This window comes from Polyodon spathula, chromosome 7 (genome assembly GCF_017654505.1).
Source record: "Polyodon spathula isolate WHYD16114869_AA chromosome 7, ASM1765450v1, whole genome shotgun sequence".
In the NCBI taxonomy this organism is placed as follows: domain Eukaryota; kingdom Metazoa; phylum Chordata; class Actinopteri; order Acipenseriformes; family Polyodontidae; genus Polyodon; species Polyodon spathula.
The window spans coordinates 6,336,870-6,356,776 of NC_054540.1; the positions used below are offsets into that span (position 1 = coordinate 6,336,870).

General features: G+C 38.4%; 1 protein-coding gene across 7 annotated transcripts in view; it reads right to left on the reverse strand.

The window, feature by feature from the left end:
* Nucleotides 1–19,907, reverse strand: part of LOC121318059 (liprin-alpha-2) — a 193,731-nt gene that overhangs the window by 10,682 nt on the left and 163,142 nt on the right. For 5 of the 7 annotated variants that reach the window (XM_041254314.1, XM_041254309.1, XM_041254308.1 and 2 more), the window contains 10 exons: nt 17,381–17,519; nt 14,396–14,616; nt 13,419–13,656; nt 12,341–12,370; nt 11,975–12,105; nt 10,423–10,601; nt 9,010–9,091; nt 5,210–5,291; nt 2,766–2,966; nt 280–342 (listed from right to left, as the gene is read on the reverse strand). In XM_041254314.1, the coding sequence (XP_041110248.1) occupies nt 280–342; nt 2,766–2,966; nt 5,210–5,291; nt 9,010–9,091; nt 10,423–10,601; nt 11,975–12,105; nt 12,341–12,370; nt 13,419–13,656; nt 14,396–14,616; nt 17,381–17,519 (1,366 nt within the window). The remainder of the gene's footprint in view (nt 1–279; nt 343–2,765; nt 2,967–5,209; nt 5,292–9,009; nt 9,092–10,422; nt 10,602–11,974; nt 12,106–12,340; nt 12,371–13,418; nt 13,657–14,395; nt 14,617–17,380; nt 17,520–19,907) is intronic. The other 2 variants (XM_041254312.1, XM_041254311.1) reach the window with 1 other exon arrangement.

The window sequence follows — 19,907 nt, forward strand, 5'->3', positions numbered from 1 at the left end:
TTGTTTGATTCTACATAAATACAGATGTATTATTTTAAAAGAAACTCTCAGCTGTTTAACATACATGAGCTCCAGTTGTGAACCCCTCTCACACAGATGTGTTGAGTGCTTTTCCATATACAGATGGAGCACAATTAGTAACGTGAAAGTGTGATTTACTGCCAAATACAGTTTATTCTCGCCAATACAAGAATGCATACTGAAAAAGCACGGGGCACTAGAACCGCAACATGGAAATATTAATAAAAGCATATCTGAGAAGAAAGAGGGTTAACTGACCGTTTTGGTTGGAGCCGTTAGATTTTCCATTTCCTCGTGGGTCACCCATACATTGCCTGAGGGCTATTAACAGGGCCCAAAGGAGGCAGGTACAATCCACAGGAGGCAAGCAGTGTTAAAGAAGAAAGGCAGCACCACTGTAAGCCAACAGCGTTATAGCATCACAATCAGCACATCAGCTCTTCTGCACACACATAGGGTAAGCTTTCCAGCACACCGACCCCTCAGTATATTGCACCTCAATACACTTCCACTCAGTTATACTGCAGGGCTGGATAAGACGCCCCTTTAAACAGACTTACAAACATAACCCCTTAAAATAAGTGGGTGACCGGAGCATTTTAGTACAGCAGTAGTACTTTAGGTACAGTATTTTGTGTTTCTTATTGTACGTTATTTCACTGATGCATACAGTATTTTGTATAGTAGCCTAATTACTATAGTATTGGTAACTTGTGATTCACCATTTGGCTTGCTACATATCATAGAAATGTGCAGAGTGCATATTAACTGACACCACATAGAATTTGTTTGCAGGCGTTTTCCCAGCCCTTAAGGCATTGCAGATTTATATTAGCCTCTAACTCCTGAGGGGGTGGTGTACTTTCATTTACTTCTTTTAAAAGCCAGTTTAAATTGTCAATGCACAGTTCAGAAAGGAAAACAGCATTGAATTTCTGCAGGCTGATTGAAGGAACGGTTTAGGCATCGCAATGGGGTTGCTGGAAGAAATGGGATTTGGAGTAAACCTGCAGTTTACCTGTCCTGTGCACTCAGTTTACTGTAGCTTAACGGCCTTGTTTCTTCAGATTAAGATGGTTACATTTACTTTTTAACTTCAGTTGAATACTACTTAATCAGCACTTAACATAGCTATGGCTATACAATTAAATCATAATTATCCACACTCTTTCTCCTGCTTCAATATGTACTAGGTTGTATGCTACAAGCCCATCATTATTACTCTTTGGACACACCTGCCGATCTATATCTGCCGATATAACCCTTCCTACAGCTCCGTTCTCTCTCCATTATAGTCTATCCCCCCCATTGCTTTCTATACAATATAATTCTACTGGGAGGAAGACTGGCATTTTGGTGAAGAGTCCTGTAAAGGAGGAACGATACAAGATGCTGTGCTTGTATGTTACTGTCCTGCCTGACAGCCCCTTGCTTGTGATAATAGGATTCATTTCGCTCAAGTGGCAGAAGAGCAGCAAGTACACACCAGCCGAGTAGCCAGGTAATCAGCACAGCCAGGGGGCGTTCAAGATTTCTGAATATTGTTCGCAAAGTTCAGTGCTCCCTTTTAAACATGCAATAGCTGTTTCATACTTCATGCTGCTGGTCTGGCTCTTTAACACCAGGCTCCAATCCTGGGGAGAGAGGCTGTCTGCTTCTTAGGAGGTGTGCAGATCTGTTCTGTGCCACAGAGAATTTTTGTGTACCATAAGCGTAACATTAGAAAGGGGAATGAAGTTGAATTTTTTACATGCAAAGATTTAGCTTATGTTGCATATACAGTAATGGAGGAATTAAAGCACAGCAGCTTTTAGTCAATATAATCTTACAAAATGGTTGAAATGGGCATTTTCCATACATGTGCAGTAAGACATTATCAGGTAGAAGGAAACAAAGGCATAGTGTGGTGCAGCAATAAGTACTTCATGTTAGTAAGAACATTCTCAGTTTTTCATTTAATAAACAGTACAAGTTTTTTTTTTTTTTTCAGAAATTACCACTCGAGACTGATGAATAATCAAGCTGATTTGGGCCCTGCTTTGGAGACTGAAAAGGGGAGTCATCTGCTTTTTTGCAAGCAGTTTGTGCTGATTAGGAAAATGCATCACCATGGCAACACTCAAACTGTGTCAGGCTGTAATAGCCCCACCCCCATAAAAAACAACACACAACTGATGGTTGACGCAGTTGCTAAAGTACTATTCTTTAAAGTATGCCTGCTACTCGCTCATTGCAAGCTGATTTTACATTGTCAGTTACAACAGAAGTAGCTGAACGTGACAAACTTAGGACCTTAGGACTCTCTATAATTTGTTTCCATTAGTTTCCTGCAAAACAGTTCTCGCCAAGTCAAGGATTTTTACATAATAGTTTGTTTTATTTTAAAAGCATTCCAAAAGAAGCAAGATATTCAATATTGGATATTAGATTGACTATCTATGATACCATTTTACTAAAGAAATTATTACTGTAAAATAATTCATTATTAATTATAAAAGAGAATAAACTCTCAAATGAGAATTAAATATAAAAACTACAAAAATAAAGGTGCAAAAAACAGTATCCATAGGGGATTGCAGAGTATTAATGTGGGTCTTCGGCACAAAGACATCTTGCAGCACATATTCAAACAGATACAACCCCAGTGAAATACAGTGTAAATCCCAACTGTCCTGGTAAACATGTTGCACAATGGGGAGGGGTGTAAAACAAGAGCATGCAGACACAGGCAGAGTGTGACTCACTGTTCTCGATGTGGGAGGGGCCGAGGGGCTGGTGAGCGAGACCATTTCCTGGATAGCCAGGCGGAGCTTGAGTCGGTGCAGGGGGTTGCTGATCCCGATCTCCCTCTGGATTTCCGTGTCAGACAGAGCAGACATGATGGCCCCACTCTTCACATTGGCACGGCAGGCTGCCACGTACCAAGCTGGCATCCCGAGCCACAGCTACAAGACAGGGGAAATGGGGAAAAGTTAAATGGGACAAATCTCAAAATTCTAAAATGTGTGTGTATATATATATATATATATATATATATATATATATATATATATATATATATATATATATATATATATATGTGTGTATTATACTACAATGATTTACAATTAAATGTGCCACTTGGAAAATTCAAGTTTGACGATATTAGGTCAGTGACATACTTATCAGGTCCGTAGAGGAAAAATGGCCCATTAAATTCCGTACATTTTTATTGTGCAGATGTAACAAACATTGTGCAAATCTGCACATTTTTGTTTGCATTAAAACCTGAACACCAGCTTTGCCTGCTGATGTGCACAGTAATGTATGCATTATCCCGAAGGCAACAGTCTAATGACACTCCTACAATCAGTAGTTCTTAAATACAGCACAATAGGGCAAACTGATAGAATTGTTTAATTTTAACAGCTTTATTATATTCCTTTTTTTTCTGCTGTCCTAAAAGGAACTTGGCAAGACGCTGACACCCGAAGACAATTACTGGTAATATTAACTGAAAAGAACATTTAAAAAAAATGCTTGCCACCAGATGTCACTGTTGTGACATCTAAAATATTTAAATATTTAAAAAAAAGTTTGGAATAATAAGTGCCACTTCGTTTTTAAAGTCTACGATAGGAAGACAGGAAAACGACAGAACGGTCAATTACATCTCTCTGGTATTGCTATAACTTAGAGATGTGACACTGGCACTACTGAATATTCCTGTTTTCAGAACTCAGATATAACAGTATAAAGTACTATATTGCACATGAGTCGAATGCTGGCGTTTGATAAAAAGCAATGCGTAATGCAATCAATGTACACAGCTTCTGTGCACAAATCATCCCATATCATTTAGAGCTGAAAATGTCTTAAAATGTGGGATTTAACAGGTCTCATTTTGACTGGTCTCATTAATTAAACTACACATTTTGATGGCTACTACAGTAGAAGTCCCCCAGTCTTATACAAGTTAATAAGCACAAGGTTATCCAATAGTCAGTCACAATTAACAGGCGCTGTGTTGCAAAGCAGAGCCGCTTAGCCAATTTACCATCTGAGTTAGCTATGAGTTAAACAATTTTCTCTTTAACAAAAAAATAAATTGCAGAAGATGAAAATTATGTGAAGTGCACGGTGATGAACAAGGATCTAAATGCCTATTGTCAATTATTGCTATTACATTGACTATATTATGCTTATAACACAACAATGGATGCTGACTAGTTCAGGTATATTCATGAGAATAACTGCAGTGCATGGTGATGACCATTTCAATTTGATTATCTAAATGATGATGACAAAATCAAACTTTCCAATGTCTGATATGGTTTGATAATACAATATGACAGGAAGCGTGAGGCAGTGCTATTATAAACATGACTTCTGATACCCACTTCAAAAGCTACAATTGAATACGTCCCTATAAATTGTGTTTTGTGTGTCATGATGAATTATGTCTGGTGGAGTGTTCTGTTTGAAGCTCAAAAGAGCATTGAGGCACATATGACATTCGTTTAAAATAACCCTGACAGGTCAGGTTATGTAACAACGCCATTGAAAACCAATCAAAATCAATTGAAAAGGTTTTGCTCTTACTTATTGGACATTACATCAATATCAAACTATACTTATATATACAAATAACTTTATAGTGTTTTAGGATAGGCTTTTCACTTGAATATTATTTAAATGAGCTGTATGGATAAAGCCTGTTGATTGTACTACTGTATTGCCCATCCAGTTTATTTATATCTCATAAACATTGACTGTGGTTAGAATAGCAAAGTGACAGTAGCATAAAAACACTGCAAGTAAAACCAAAATAACTGAATCTCCTACTGCTCACTGGAAGGAACACACTAACATACAGTAGTCATGCAATACGCAAGCAAACAATACAAAATCCATTAGGCATTGCGCTTCTGTGGGAGTTCATTTAGGATTATTTTAACTTGGCGAGCCTCACTGGGTTGTCAACTCTGTGTGGTGGCCACCACTGCTCTTTATTCACTTCCAAGCCCATGCAGATAGCCCAGTGCAATCAAAGGTGCTCCAGAATGGAGCATCATGGCTACTTGACCTTGCTATCCGATCAAGTTTGCAAAATACTTATTTTTTCACCATTTTTTATGTACTACAGGTTTCTTGTAAAACCAATCTTAACCATCTCTAATAGACAATCTGAAAGCACATAGTAATTTACCTCCAGCCATGCCACTACAGTGGGCCCATCCCACTGTGCGAAAGGTAACCCCTTTCTGCGAGCTTCCTCTAGGAGTTCGTGCCTGTGGGACAGATAGGAGACCATGCAATGAAACACACTGGCATGAAACCATGTAGGCAAAACAGTACCCAGTGATGATCTCTGGCAAGAAAGACTGAGGTGATGCATCGATCCATCACATCATTTCATCACCATCAATGGTAAAGCCTGTGCATTGTGCTTCTGTTTTGTGTGTGTGTTTCTTTTGACACTGCTTCCCCTGCCTGCTTGAGTTTTGACTATGCACATTCACACCTCGTTCAAAAAACATAAGGCAATTGTATCTAGGTTCATTTTATACCACTACACATAAATGAAGATTGCTTTCCAAAAGTAGCCCCTTTGTCCAAAATATCACTATTTCCAGTGGGAAAACAGGCAAATGTGTGTCTTTTCGTTCACATAAGTCAGAAAAAAACAACATATGAATCCATATAATCTTAAATCTCGAAAAACTACTCACTTCTAAATCTTTTGTAGTCATTTTTGTATTACTTTAGTATACATACATGTTAATTTGGATTCATATGTTGTTTTTTTCTGACTTTATGTGAATGAAAAGATCGTTTTCCAATTGGAAATAGTGATATTTTGAAATATCACTGTCCTGGTCACAAAAGCAAAGTTTGTGGGGAATAATAGCCATTTTCTATACTTTTGAGGCATAAGCAATTAGGAAATAACACTTACTACCCAGGAACAAAAATTGTGTTACATAGTGTTATGTTACTGCTTTTAATCACCAGTTTTCAAGATGATAATCTTATGACATTTAAATCAATGTAATAGTTTTCAATAATTTATTAGTGATTCAGTATGTTATACAGTATATTCATAATATTATCAGTATCTCTAAATATATTACTTCTGTTAGTTTTGGTGATTCTTCTTTTTTTTTTTTTTTTTTTTTTTTTTTAAGGATATCGATAAGTTTTCTTGCAGTCCAGCACAGTGGACCTATTTATAATTGACTTTTGCCTTAACACACTGTACGATAAGGATTTTGTAGACACCAGGTACCACAATACACAAGACCTCTTCTCTAAAATAAAGTGGTCACATTTAGAAATGATTTGTCTGACAGTATTTTGGTATCAATTGTTTACTTCTGTTAAGTTTAAATCTTGTTGTACTAAAGTGCATAATACAAAAGTGTTCCTATGAGACATATATACAGTACTGTAGCTTTGCTGTGCAATCCAAACTCATCGCCCAGCTCTGCAAATCACATTGTTAGTGGATAGTTCCAGCTGATTTGAGATGAAGTGTTCCAAGTAATATAGATTATAATGGCTCCTGACTGTGTTGCTGTGGAAGCTGTGACAAGCATCCACATCAGACTGTTCAAAATGAGAGGAAATTGGACTGTATCAAAGGGATCAGATACAGGTCGTTCTGCATTGCTCTTTGCTGTTCTAATTTATAACAGTCAGGTCCTCAGTTAAGGCAGTATATCCAAAGCCTTTACAAATCACCAAAAGAAGAACATACTTAGTCTGGGAGAAAGAAATGTAACATATTGCTAGAAACCATGCTGGGACAGCCTTGTATCTGTCGAGGGTTGATCATCAGTTGTGTTTTCAAAGAATTTAGAAACTGTGATGAACTTCAGTGGGGTTATTGCTTGTATGGTGTTTCTGTGTTCCTCCTTAAGCTAAACGGTGGGCTAAATCCATCTGAAGTTGTCTCCAGATGTCTTCTCAAATTGCTTTTACTCACAATCATTTCCACATATCTCTTTTTTCTGTTTATCTTAAATGTTTTCAATTTGTATTTTATTCACTATGGCTGAAGTACATTTGTCCCATCAGAACAGTGTGGAGGCCCTGATACGTGCTGCATAGGAAGATCAGGAAACATACAGTACAGCAGGGCTGAAGCAGGATGAATGGGCTTCAAAACCACAGGGAAACTCACCTCCTTGTTTCACACACACACACGGCTAATGAGGGAAGAAAATGGTTCAAACATTTACAAGCAAACAGTTAAAAGATGTTACACCCTATAACCAGGTCAGGTACTGGTTATATTTTATGACTGACAAACCAACATTAGAAAATGGTACACTCATTCAATCACACACGTTGAGAATGGATGACCACTTCGCGGGAGGCCAGGCTCTCAGGCTGAGGTTTTCTTTTTCCCAAAAGCAAGTCTGTAAACTTGAGTCCCAGAAATCAATTCACAATATAATGTACCAAGCTCTTTCAAGGGAGAACACCCATTCACTGTGAATTAAAACAAGGGGAAAGACTTCTGAACAGTTATGAGACATGATGACAGCTCCGGTACAGTTGCTTTTCCTTAGCGGTGGATGCAGTGATGTTATTAATAGGCAATGATTACACATACAGGAAAGAAACAGCAGCATGCTGCTGACAATGAAGATACTCAGTAGTCTCAGTGATCACTTACCCAGATGTGCTTTATTAATTTGTTTCATGTGATGAGGAGAGATGGATGGGAAACAAAAGCACATAGATATTATTGACTATATGCCACCAACACACAGAGCAAGCAAGAGCAAGCAACAAGCAAGTTACTAAAGAGGGAGTCTGGCAGGCGAGGTGTAGCGCCTCCGATCTTCAGAAGCACACTGGCACACGCACACACACTGACACACACACCACAGGCTGAGATACTAATGTCGCCATCCACATCGCTTATGGCTGCGGCAAAGGACAGCAAAGCAATGGAGATCTTAAAACCTTAAGGGAATACGAGAGGTTTGAAAAAAAAAAGTTTCTTTGTTTTTTTGTGCCTCATGCAGGATGACAACAGGTGGTGAGTTGAGAATGGACTGGGGTGCTCTTAAGGGTAATCAGGCTTTTCTTTGGGTACATCTTGTGGACCATGGGTAGGTTTTTGGAATTTTTCTCCAGGTAAAATCACAGGTCACTCATCACAAATGAAAGTCGTTATTAGAAATTCAGAAGGATAACATGGCAAGCAAAGGATTAAAGAAAATAATTTAAAAAGCATTTTGCATGACAGAGAGGTTTTGTATCATTCTCTGACAAGCTGCACGATGCATTATAGAGCCAGCAAAAAAGAAATGTTATGAAGATACACTTATTAACAATTATTATTATAAAAAATGTGAAATACTGAATAGGTTAAAAGTGAAGCAAACATGTTTGGCCTGCAGCAGTTCTGTGTTTTCTTGGAGTGTCACAGCTTATAGTTTCACCAAAATCTGTAACACCTTGTAAACTAGAGCAAGGCTTTAATCACAACTGCTTGAAAAGTAGGTTATAAATGCTGCCAACTTGGCAAGGCTGTCTTTGTTAATGAGACAAAAGGACATTAGATGCTCATCCAACCATGTACAAGTGACTGTCTCTCTTGACAATAATTAAAAAAAACATTAAAATTCCAATTAGTGTACCAAGAAAGTGGGGTTGGACAATAGTGCAAGGCACGGACATGTAAGGTCGAATCAATAGGATAGACTTTGAATGAATTGTTTGCATTTTATTTTTGTCCTTCCATAATGCGTATTTAAGATGTGAACATTTGAAAAGGAAGGTACACTGCTGCAAAATAGCCTGTGGGTGCGACCTATGGTGCCAGCCAGGTGCTTTGCATCACTAATGTGCCTGGCTGGAGTGTAAAAGTATAATATAAAGGACTCAAAACGACATTGTGTTTGGGTGTTTGTACTGTGTGAATGTTACATGTTTTTATAATACAGATTTAGGGTTTTATGTTAACTAGCATACTTGCAGTCAAGCACTTACTTCTTCTTTAGCCTCCTGTCTTTTTCTGCTTGGGTCCCAAGTTTTCCTAATCCCACGGCATCCTGTCCACCAAGCTCCGAGTCTACCATAGCAGGAAAACAAAAATACCAGACAGTCAGTGGACTTGCAATACCAACAAAAGGCTGAAGCTCATGGATTTTCTGCAGCTTAAACCCAGCACCAGATAACAGAACCATACCAACACAAGCTGTACTGAACAGAAGCTACAGCACAGTAATTAGGGTTAATGACCAACAATGCATGCAGTCCTTTGTCATGAAATCATTAAAACAGCACATAGGTCCACCACTGTTTAGATAAAAAAAACAACAAGCTTATGGTTGCTTTGGACTGTTTCTTTGAATATCCTGAATATATTTTGTGTAATGTTCTATTTTTTCATTATTGTGCTCGACATGTTTAGCAGTCGGATTAAACACCCACCCTTATGTACTTGCAGCTACACATGAGAAATAAGTCATGTATAAAACTAATGAATTCGGATTGCTGCATATACATGTTTTCGGAATGTGATTAGGAGAAGCCTGAGATAAATTCCCATTTTAAATAGTAGCCAGAGAAAAATACCAAACTGCTGTGCACTTGTCACTTCTGGAATGCTCATCAATTATTTCAAACATTTAAAGAGGTCAGCAATGATACCCTGAGCTCTTACTCCTTTAGGTTGCTCTCATTTTTTTCATTTTCTTTCTTTATTTTTATATATAAATCCCTTGTTTAGAAAGATACAGGTATTCGCTGCTGAGTGACAGGCAGGAGATCAAGGAGGAGGTTAAAGTTGATATGCCCCGCAGGCAAACAAGATTTATTTACATATCAACACACTGAACAGCTCACGTGACACTACCAGCAATGGTTGTGCGCGAAGCACACACAACACAGTGTACGAAAACTTTGGTGGGATCTACAACCTCTAAACTAATCTTCTCTGTTCAATAATAAACGAACGTTGCTGAAGATTTATTGTATATACAGATAGAAGCAAAGTACCTATCTGAACTAGACTCTCCGATCAGGTCAGTCTTGAAATGAAAAATGGAGCTGAGATGTGTGAGCACAGTTCTTTTGATACTTGGAGGTGGTCATGACTCCATCAAAGGCTCGGTGAGCAACTTTGGGTCTTTAAGAGGTAAATACCCATTCGGTAATGGTTACCGATTTCAGTTTCACTACTCTCTGGGTGAAATAACCAAGGAACTGTAAAAGTACCTGAAAGTAAGATGAAAACACACTGTAGCTTTCCTTAACCTAGTATTGTACTATATATACCACATACAATATGTATTCAATAACGTGTGTCCTTCAAAACTGCACGTTAGATCTACGTAAAAAGACTTCTAGAATTATTTCGTTAGCTACACAACCTCTTTGACAAAAGGCACAGATACTAACCCTGTCCTGGTCCACCATAATCTTTGTGGAGTTGTGCAAGTCTTCCCTTCTCCTTTTTGCCAAACAAGCGGCCTATTGATGATTTGATTCCTTTTTTCTTTGGAGCTTTGTGAAGAGAGTCTTGGCTGCTGGTGACACTGCTGAGTGCAGTGGCTTCAGCTTCCAGTGTAGCAGACACACTGCAAAAAGAATGAACATAGTTTGAGGGAGATGTCTTTAAAGAACAAAGTCAGCCACATACATTTAAATCACCCAATTAAATCAACATTAGCTCTGGCTATTGATTACACAGCAAATCTGGTGTTTACAGCTATCACCAGAATGCACAAACCACAGCAGGGTATATTAATTCAGCTCACTAAAGAATATGATACTCTTTTTAGAAGAGAAAAGCTTAATCATCTGCCATCAGGGGGCTTAGTGCATAGGTTGGTATGAGGCTATTGGGTTCTCTTTTACTGTACATAAATGAGTAATACATCAATGACATTGACTTCATTTCTAATATACTATACCCCTTGCAGGGAAGTTTAAAATGAGATAGCGCTTTCAATTTGCAGCCAACACAGGTTGATTTCCTTATTGAATATTTTCTACAGTATATACCAACGTAATCTGGCAAACCTGGTGTTATTATCCTTTTCACAATCACTATTTATTTCTGTTTCTGCAGGCATTAATATTTGTCATGCTTTTTTTTTTTTTTTTTTTTTTTTTTTTTTTTTTTTTTTTTTAAAATCTTACTGTTTTAGGGGGCAAGAAATGGCTGGCCTTATTACAGAAACCCTGTCTTGCTTGGTTTTACTCTGCCTGAACAGTGAAATATGCTGATGACTTTATCAAACATGCTAAAAAACAGTAATTATGCCAACAATAACAGTAATACATGATAATTGACAACATATTCCACAGAATAACATATTACTTTAAGCTTAGAAAAACGAGTCATAAGCAAAAAATTAAATAAAATCTATAAAAGCACACAATCATCTGCAAAACCACCCAAAGCTTGCAGATGCATTGGTCAAGCAAAGTAAACAAACCCTAAGAAAGTAAATGTGCTATCAGTTAAAGGGAAATTATACTCATTTAAACAGAGAGCACATCTACTCATAAGGTCAACTTAAACACACATAAAACACCAATACACACTAATAAAAAAGAGCTATTCTACAAACACACACAAAAAATAAATACATTCAAGTCAAAGTACATGCGTCTTAAGAATGTCTTGTGACATTATGCGAATAACTGGAACCTCTTAAGAATGGCTTGTAACATTACAATGAGAATAACTGGAATCTCTTAAGAATGGCTTGTAACATTACAATGAGAATAACTGGAATCTCTTAAGAATGGCTTGTAACATTACAATGAGAATAACTGGAATCTCTTAATAATGGCTTGTGACAGAACAATGAGAATAACTGGAATCTCTTAAGAATGGCTTGTGAGTCAACAGTGAGAATAACTGGAATCTCTTAAGAATGGCTTGTGACACAACAGTGAGAATAACTGGAATCCCAACTAAGACAGACGCTGTGAATCTCACCCCTTGGCATCGTTGTGGTGGGACGATGGCAGTGTGTGCGTCATTCGGACTTGTCGAGGGGTGGCAGGAGGAGACGTCTCACACTTTATAGTGGCCTTGTCTTCTCGACCATCCTCATCAACTGCTGCAATCTGAGGGCAGTTAATGTTAAGTTACTCCACTTCAAACTGAAACTGCAGGTCTCGCATGCGGCGTGGCATAAAATGCATCTATCTGGAATTGTTTATGTAACCATCTGTAGAACTGTAATACAATGCTTTGAGAATCATACTGTGAACCAAGTAAAACTTGCTGCACTGACAATATCAAGATGGTACTTGGTAAATTAAATTGCATACAAATGTTAAATATGTTGGGAAACAGTACCTTTCTCCTGTGTTTCCTTAAATCACTGGGCTGCAAGGCAATAGAGAAAAAGGAAACAAATTATAGTATTGAAAAATACTATAAAATCACAAATAGCAGAACCAGTCAGTTTCACAAGTTTTCTTAGAGCCTTCAGCATCGAGCAATTCATTTCAGTTTCTGCAAATGCAACTGCATTGTGCAAAACTATTATACTTTAATCTTATACCATTAAACACATGAAGTCTTCCTGCCAGTTTATAACTAAGCTCTCTCTCTCTCTCTCTCTCTCTCTCTCTCTCTCTCTCTCTCTCTCTCTCTCTCTCTCTCTCTCTCTCTCTCTCTCTCTCTCTCTCTCTCTCTCTATATATATATATATATATAAACACATACACTTATACATTTACTTATGCTCACCAATGATCTTAATTTATAACTGTTTGGAATGGGAAACTGACAATTTTCAAACTCCTGAGTTAGGTATATTTAAACCATTTTACAATACACGACAAAAATATTAAATATGAAGCTGAAGCAATAAAGATTTAAAACAAAACTTTTGATGTCCCAGAAGGATTTTTTTTTTTAATGAATGCTGGCTTGGATTAACTCAAGGGTATTCAGGGATAACTCCACTTCAAATCTTTTAAAATCCCTCAACTGAATGGACTGTAGTTTTAAACAATAAATCAAACCATATAACATTATTGTTGATCGTTTGATATTACTTGACAGTTACACAAAACAATCTTCTCAATTAAAAATCAGTCCCTTCAATCTTTATCATCTGCTATTAGTATACATGTCGTTGTGATAGCATGATATGGATTATAGGTCTGTTTGGATTACCAGAGTTCATATTAGCAAGAGTCTACCGTGTTTGGCATTTGCCCCTTCCAAACTATATTTAGTTTCTGCTCTAATATGTGGGATTAAGGAAAAAGTAAATGGAGCTTATTCATTTTACATGCCACTGAAAACACTGACCCAGCCAGTCTCAGCACTAGTATGTAGTGAGAATGAATATACATTCTGCACGTTGTACATGACTGTACTCGCATTTCAATCTCCGTAAATCATGGCCTTAAAAAAAGCTTACCAGGGTCATGACCCCCATGCGGTCCATTTCTCGGGCTGGGCTACGGGGGGTCAGTTTGGGTGTGGAGTGGCCGCTGGGCGGTGAAGAGCTGGCCAGGGAGGAGGCAGTGACTGAGCCAGTGATTGAGGTCTCTGCGTGAACTCGAGCCAAGTTCAAGCCTTCCAAACTGACGCTGGCTACACGGCTCTCAATCTCCTCCGCCCGCAGCTCTGTCGACTCCTTCTCTTCCTGGATCAAACTGAAACCACGAGTCGCGAACACCATTAAACACACACACACACGCATAGCTTAGATATTTTATTTAATATCATTTAATCAAAGAAACTACAAATGACATTGCCAAAGTCTACCAGAAGCCATAATATTACAGATTTCGAAATATTACATTTTTCAATTTTTGTCAGTTTTTCACGAAGTATATGAAAAACTCCAAAGTGGTATGCAATTCAGTATGTAGTGCTCAAAGTTACATATGAACTACTGTACACTACTTTTATACATACAAAGCAATATATTGGCCAATGCCTTCATCAATGTTTAACATCTGTTTCAGATGTAATTGCAAATTAAAATGTGATTTTTTTCCCCCCTACGTTGTTTCAAGCAGGGCCCCACACAGACCTTTCTACTGTACTTATGTGGCATGAATCACAAGGAGCGGCAACCCTTTGAAGCAACGCACCCTGACTGACAGCAGCGCTGTTAATACATTACTTTGTGTCTGTGATTAATTCAGTCTCATTCCTACTGAAGCTGGAGGCATCAGCTAGAATTAGCTGAACAGATACGAAACAGAGGGCAATGGAGGGTTTTCGTGCCATCCATTGGCTCAACAGATAGCCCTGATTCAGACCATATCAAACCTGTTTGGATAGTCATGTTCAACACTAATGCCCACAGGATACCGGAAATGCACAGTTCTTTTGAATTCATCTATGCTTTCTACTCTGAGACTTGGTAATGTTTGTGTCAGTTACCGGATCTCTCTGTTGATTGCATCAAGCTGTTCTTGAAGCATCATGGCAAGCGTCTGGGCATCAGAGTGTCCACCAGGAGAGAGGAGGTCCATGGAGCTAAAGATGGTTTCTCTGTCATCGTCGTCGATGTCGGACATTTCAGTGTCACTTTCATAGGGGTGGTTCCCAAGGACACTGATCTGCTGAGGCTGACCCCACTCATGGTCCCCAAGTGACTTGGCCTAGTGTAGATTTATTAAATAAAATTGAGAGGGTTAGGTGGCGACGCGGACTAATTCATTAGCCTTGCACGTCTGGAGCACAGGGCTTGAATCTGGCTCTGGCTTAACCACTATCTAAATGCAGCACAATTGTCTATCCCTGCTTGAGAAAGGTCTAGGATTGACAGTCAGGTCAGCTTACAGGGGAAAATACTGCATTAAAGTGTTTAAACACACACATATATATAGACACACAGTGGTCTGCAGAACTATTCACCCCCTCCTGCAAAGTTTTTATAGTTTGTTGGCACCAGAGCGTACTCCCCTGCACTTTCAAATTAGACTTTAAATATAGAATCTACAGAAACTACTCCACATTGATAAAGTTAAAAAATGCATATAAAATATAAATAAGTAAGACTTACAGAGAAAAACAAATTTATCTCAGTTGCACAGGTATTCAACCCATTTGCTACTGCAGACCTAAATCAGCTCAGGTGCAAAATTATTTGTTTGAAAGCTCACAAAACGAGTGAAATGGTTTCAGCCTGTGTGTACTCAAAGTGGTTTAACGTGTAGATAATTTCCCTCAGGTATATACAGACTTTCAAGCTGCAACTCACACAGTGATCCAACAAAGTAACCATGAAGACCAAGGAGCTTTCAAAACAAGGTCAGGGATAAAGTGGTAGCAAGGCACAGAACAGGAGAAGGGTACAAGAAAATTTCAAAGGCTCCAATTATCCCTCTCAGCACAGTGAAGTCCATCATTAAAGAAGTGGAAGATGAATCATACCACCCTGACACTACCCAGATCAGGTTGCCCTCCCAAACTAAGCAGCCGGGCAAGCAGGAAACTGGTTCCGGTTGGCACTCTGAAGCCAACAATGACCTTGAGAGATCTGCAAAGGTCTGTGTCTGAGATGGGAGGCAGTGTTCACACATCAACAATAAGCCAGTCCCTACACAAAGCTGGCCTGTATGGACGGGTGGCAAGAAAGAAGCCATTACTCAAAAAGCCTCATCTTAAAGCATATAGATGATTCTGCAGACATGTGGAAAAGGTTTTGTGATCAGAAGATACAAAAATTGAACTTTTCGGTTATAAATTCAAAGTGTTACATCTGCCGCAAGTCCAACACTGCACATCAACAAGTCAACACCATCCCAACTGTCAAGCGTGGTGGTGGCAGCATCATGTTATGGGGATGCTTCTCCTCAACAGGGACTGGGAAGCTCGTCAGGATAGAGGGGAGAACTGATGGTGCAAAGCACAGGCGAATCCTTGAGGAAAACCAGTTTGAGTCAGCCAAGACTCTGAAACTGGGGAGGAAATTTACATGTCAGCAGGACAATGACCCGAAGCACAAAGCCAAAGCCACACTGGAGTCGTTGAACAAGAAGAGAATTAATGTTCTTGAGTGGCCCAGTCAAAGTCCTGATTTGAATCCAATCGAAAATTTATGGTGAAACTTGAAGATTGCAGTCCATCGAATACCTCCAAAAAAAATGATAAGAACTGGAGCAATTTTACCATGAAGAACAGGCAAAAATGTCACCATCCTACTGTGCAAAGCTAGTAGAGACCTATCCAAAAAGACTCAGCAGTAACTGTTGCAAAAGGTGCTTCTACCAAGTACTGACTTTAGGGGATGAATACTTATGTAACCAGTACAGATGATAAAATATTAAATATATTTTTTGTTTTGTTTTGGTTTTTTTGTTTTATTTTTACCCATGTGTCCTTGGTTAGTTACTAACAAGAGTATTGTTGCAGAAGCAATTTCAGTACATAAAATTAGATGACTTCTGAAAAGGTTTATAAGGAGATTTTTACTTATGTAATTAGAAAACAAGTAAATAAATAAATAATAAATAAATAAATAAATCCATAAATAAATAAATACTTTTTGAGCGCATGTTGGACCAACAGTGCCAGGCTAGTGTTATTATGAATTCATGCATTTGAGAGCACTTATATGCATTGATTACAGACCCATCATATTCGGATGACTTATGCATTTATACAAGCTTTATTGGTCCCTGCTGTAACTTAACATCTTTTAGTCTAGGGAATATTAACATTAGAATCAGTGAATCTTTCAACTTAATGTTCATGTTTATGCTTGCTACTGCTTAAATTTAATAATACATTTAATGAAACTAAGTTAAAGTGATGACAATGCATTACAGAATCTTATTAAGTCCAAGTGCTTTTTTAAACAGTGTAATAAACACTTTAGCCATCCAGTCTCCTTACTGTTGCAAGTCAGATACATAAACAACAAGCATATTAAATACCAAGAGACAGATGCGGGGTATGATTAGGAATGAAAAACAGTATTTGGCAATATCTTATGAAGACTTCACGTTCAAGTTAAGGGAATGCTGACTAGTAGGGTGAAATCACTTCCTCTTTCCAACTGCTATTATATTCTTTAATTCCAATGGGATTTCACCAGCTCTACCTTGTGGTTGAATAAGTGTAGTTTCTCCAAGTGGTCTGTAGCCATATACTTCAATTTCAGCAACACATTAGAACAGAAGTCAGATCTAAATGTGCTCAGCTACTCTGTACTGCAGGTGGACGAATTCCAGAGGATGTAAGAGCAGACATCTCCCATACTGGTGTGTGCATAAATGAACAACTAGAGAACAGTCAGGCTGAAGATGACATCATTGATCTACACATGCAATACTGACGAGCTTCTCCCAGGCTGTATTATGAAGATTACTGATTCTGCCAAATAAATTTTTTGTTAGACAGGGAAACACAAGTACTCACCTTCTGGTCATCTATCCGCACACCCATACGGCCCCTCCTAGGCCTCCTTATTACTTTGGCAGACCTGTAGTGATCGGACTGGCTGTCAGCAAGGGAACCCATTGAGTATCTCAGCTCCCCTGACGTGTCCAGATGAGTCCTGAGATAAGACGCAGGACATATTTCAAAGTATTCAAATATTACAGTATATTTCAAAACTACACTATGTAATTGTAACACATGTCCATGCAACGTTTCTAAAGTACATCAGCAACAATTTACCAAACATAAAAAGAAAATGAGATAACGATTTGATGAGAAGTGTCTTTCGTGGTAAATTGATCTTTGCTGTAATTAAGGATGTTGTAAAAACAATAAAAAGTAGTTTAAAGAAAAAAAAGTGAGGCGCACATTTGTATTATTCACATGGTAAATGTATCGTTATAGCTGCTTTTTATAGTGAGAAAGTGAAAGGAAAAAGTATGTAGTGGTTAGGTTACAGGGGGCAGAGTGTGAGTCACGTCTCTTGCTTTCATATTATTTTCCAAGAAAAAGATATGAAGAAAATACTTGCATATATTATGCAGAAGCTACCTGTGCAACTGATTCAGACTAGAGACTGATTACACACACAGGCAGTGGCTGAATCTCCTGAATTACTTCTTTCCACTAACCAGGAGACATTGAAATGCTTTCTACACAACAGCCTCAAGCTGTTTTATAAAAGGGAAAACAGTTTGTGGGATTGTGCAGGAAGGGACCTCATGTTGGTACAACAAAAAGGAAAACAAAGTTTGAAGCACTCTTCCAATTCAATGCAGCACTTGGGCACTTTTGATATATGCAAGTTATCCCTTCTTAAGATTAGATAGTGTATTATTTGCAAAAGCATACTAAACATCTTCCTGCTTGTGATTCCGAAAGAAAAACTAAATTTATAAGCAATTTGTAAATACATCCATACATAAACCCGGGGTGTATGGAGTACTGCATTTCACAATAACTTCTTAATGTCACAGACATCATCACACAACAAGCGTTTGAGGCTAGCAACAATAAATTAAAGCCTGTGTCAACATGATTTATAAGGCAGGCCTGGAGTTTAATATTGATGTTAGGGGTTTTCTTTGGTTGCTGGGGAACAACAGACCAAACAAATACTAAAGTCATGTTCTGAAGAATCCCAATAAATCAAAAAGGAGTGGTAACCCCAGTAGACTGAGGTTGATAACAAGAGTAAAGAGCTTGGATTGTTTCACACTGATATGGCAATGATACAGCTTTTTTTTTTTTTTTTCCATACTGCCAGTATTGTAAATCAGAAGTTAGTTGACAAAGCAATTTTTAACGGGTAAATGACTTCGTATCAGTCTATATTACTAGGTGGTTATGTGTTTATTCAAAATAGTTATTGAAGTACAGAAGCATAAACATCATTACCACAACTTGGTTGTGGGTTCTTTCCCCTGATAAACAGTCATGGTGGCCAAGGCCCTTGATTAGCCAAATCAGTTTCCCGACTCAAAAGCTGAGACCATACTTCTGATATTGTAAATGTGAAGCTTTCTCAGGACATCTTACAGTGAAAGTTTTACTCAATGATTTTTTTTGTCTTTGTTGAACCATTCAGTTCTGTAAGGCTGTTGGGATGAGAGGGGGGTATACAGTATGGTAGTGGAGGACTGTGGTTGCACTTAACCCTGAAGCACTTTGCCTAAGAGCATCCATCATATCACCACTGGTGTCAAAAGTTGGAGTGGCGTCAGACTCATGATAAGACAGTAATCTGAAGGCCAGTGATTTAGAGAGATGTAGGCTGGAATGAGTGCAGTTGGAAAGCTAAAGGCCAGTGATTTAGAGAGATGTTGGCTGGGGTGAATGCGGTTGGAAAGCTGAAGGCCAGTGATTTAGAGAGATGTTGGCTGGGGTGAATGCGGTTGGAAAGCTGAAGGCCAGTGATTTAGAGAGATGTTGGCTGGGGTGAGTTTGGTTGGAAAGCTGAAGGCCAGTGATTTAGAGAGATGTTGGCTGGGGTGTGCGGTTGGAAAGAACACAGTGACACAGTTGGTCTTGCATTTAAGGTGACCAGATGTCCCAATAAAATCGGGATCATCCTGATATTAGGGGCTTTGTCCCAAGTCCCGATTGAGGTACTGTCAGGACGCCATTTGTTCCGCTTTTTAGAGTAACGTTGAAAACCCTAGGCATTAGGAAATTTCGTATATGTAGCTGCTGTACTGTCTCGTGGTGCAACAGCAGACTAGTTTAGGGTGTGTTGTTTGAGTGAGTTGTTTGCATTGCATCTATGCGGCTACTCAACCACGTTAACCTGCAACCACATGATGCGGTATGCATCATGCATTTTACTTGGTGCCAGTGGTGTAGTGCTATATTTAGAATGGAGAGGTCGCTATTATCTACCACAGGTACACTGTATTTGCTTGTTGCGATTGGGTTTTGTCTTTAAAATCAATGTTTAGCTTATTTTAGCTACATTATTTCTTATATACTGTTCCAATTATTTTATCTAATTGTAAAACGCTGATGC